The sequence below is a fragment of the Sesamum indicum genome, unplaced genomic scaffold (genome assembly GCF_000512975.1).
Source record: "Sesamum indicum cultivar Zhongzhi No. 13 unplaced genomic scaffold, S_indicum_v1.0 C00873, whole genome shotgun sequence".
In the NCBI taxonomy this organism is placed as follows: domain Eukaryota; kingdom Viridiplantae; phylum Streptophyta; class Magnoliopsida; order Lamiales; family Pedaliaceae; genus Sesamum; species Sesamum indicum.
Window position 1 is genome coordinate 425 of NW_011629848.1, and position 2,447 is coordinate 2,871.

Here is a 2,447-nt window from a genome sequence, read left to right on the forward strand (position 1 = left end):
TTCGACCCGACCTCACATAACCTATCTACGAGGGGTTTCTTGCCACGTGTCCATCGAGCCCCCTTGTAGATAGGTCAGCCGCAATGTGGGAAGGCTGTTGAGATCTCTGGGCCCAAGCCTAACTCCTCGGCAGGGCCTTCTGCCCAACGGAGATCCTTGGGACTGGGCGGCCCATAGAGCCTCACCCGTTGGGCTTCTTTCTTCTTGGGCCATGTGGGCTTATCATTTTTTAAGGGTATCACTTCTGATATGACTTGTGCAAATGCTTCAAATCCTATACGGTGGGATCAATGTCATCCAACGACCCATATGCTTCAGAGCAACTGCTAGAGCTATCGCAGAAGTTGATGATGTTCCCTAGGGCCTCATCCAAAGCAATGATATATTTCTTATGAAATCTTTATGTTGACTTTTGGGGGGTAGAAAATGCTCAGACATGCATTGATGGTCAATCTTTATGCTCCCTTAAGCAGTTCATTCCCCAACAAACCAAACAGGAAGAAGTCAATCAAAAAATTTAGAAATGAAAGAAATCTATCCCCTATAGTTATAAATGTTGGATTCCAAGAGCAGATCAGGTCTCCACCACTGATGGATACCATGAGCTTCTTTGAAGTCTCGTACCGGTGTGAGGTTCACTGTTAGGCTTGCTGATGGAATTAGATGCAGTGGCTCTTCTGAAGGCTTGCCCATTGCATTCAACAGAAGACCTCCAATTGAGTGTTGGGTGGCCAGCCTCTCCACAGCTCCTGCTCCGATCTCCTCCATCCGTTTTCTGTGTTCAAAGTACCCAATATACTCTGAGCAGATGTGGTCAGCTCGATTCACAAATAGACACGGCAACCATGCAGACAAGGCAACAAAAGCACCTCCTGACCGGTTTGCTTGATGGTTTTGCTTCATCGCGAGGGCAAGCCCAGCAGTTATCACGCTGCCGGCAAATCGAATGCCATGCTTTACTTTCTTATCCTTTATTCTCTCGATTGGGGCAGAAAAAAACGGTGGATTAAACAAGAAGGCCTCAAGAAATACACCAGTCTTTGCCATATTCTTGCCTGCAAGCATTGCCATGGCGGCCCCGAGGGAATGACCCGCTAACCAGACATTGGAACTACCAAATGTTGCAACTACATGTCTCACAGCTTGTATCGCAGTTTCAAAACGAGACGTCTGGTGAAGCCCATTTTTTATGATGTGGATGTCCATTTCAACGTCTCGTGAAAATGCATCTCCTTTGGTTATGGTGCCTCGAAAAGCAATGACATAGCGTGGGGCTTGATCGGCTGAATGGTTGCTGTCTGACGGCACAGAGGTGAGTTGGTACATAGCACCAAACACACAGGAATCAGCATCATCGATAAGCAACCTGTACAACTGAAAATGGAACGCTTCCCACCAAGGAGGAGCAAGAGGTCGGTTCCCTTCTCGTTTTTCCTGGCGATCTCGTTCCAATATGTATACACCCTGGACCAAACTAGCTGCAACAGACCTTCGGTGATTGGGATTTGTCCTGCAAATAATGGTACAAGAATCATGGATTTTAATTGTGGCGATTCAACTGCAAAGTTGTGTTGTAAATGCAAGAGTTAAAGATTAATGTAAAAGATCAAGTCTATATTTTAGTCCCTTCAGACTGCCATTGCATATTAATCAGTGGACAACCTCATTTAAGCTTACAGAAAGACAGTTTAGACCAATTCAACTAATTATAGACATATTTCTCTCAGAAAGAACCCCCACATTGCTTTAAAATAGTTGCTAACCTATTCACAATCACAATCAAGATCATTAAAACCAACTACCACCCATGACAAGGATCATTTGATCCGCAACCTTGGCAGACCTAAGCATCATTATCCTCATAGTGTAAGGTCTTACCAGTCAACTGTTGTCAAGTGCAAAGGTCCTGAAAGGCCAAATATTTCCCTTTCTGATGCCACAGGTACTGAAAGGTCAAGGTTTTCACTTTCTGATGCCATGATTTGTTATGATGATTATATTCTTTATCCTTGAATCTACAAAATGTTCACAAATAACAGTAAACACCCATTAAGGATATACTTATATATATGCACAATCGCAAAGAAAAGCATTCTACTTCAGCATACATGAGCAAATAACAGTCATAAACCGAGTCAATCACGAGTCAATCATAAGAGAGACATGCAAATTGAACTCTGAAATCAATGTTGATGTGAAACAATTTGCTCAAGCCAAAATGCCAAGATTACTTATGAGCTTTCGACGAATTTCATTGTTGTATTGTGTTTCAACCGTGTTTTGGAGAATTTTCAACTGCATCAGTACACATTCTCACCCGTTCGTAACCTCTCAGTAAAGCCAACTTGGCAAGTATTCAGCAACTTCCAAGGCTTCCAATCACTTGCTTTAGCACTGGGTTTGGTATCTCAGTAGCTAATAAACAATATTCTTGCTCAAACAATACA

The 2,447-nt window shown here is 43.1% G+C and overlaps 1 protein-coding gene across 1 annotated transcript; it reads right to left on the reverse strand.

Moving 5' to 3' along the window:
- Positions 1 to 420: 420 nt before the first annotated feature.
- On the reverse strand, positions 421 to 2,434 carry LOC105155248 (GDSL esterase/lipase At4g10955-like). Its single transcript, XM_011071119.2, has 3 exons — positions 2,318 to 2,434; positions 1,879 to 2,015; positions 421 to 1,510 (listed from the first exon to the last, which is right to left on the reverse strand). Exons 2-3 carry the CDS (start codon positions 1,977 to 1,979, stop codon positions 535 to 537), a joined length of 1,077 nt encoding a protein of 358 aa, XP_011069421.1. The 5' UTR covers positions 1,980 to 2,015; positions 2,318 to 2,434; the 3' UTR covers positions 421 to 534.
- Positions 2,435 to 2,447: the final 13 nt, after the last annotated feature.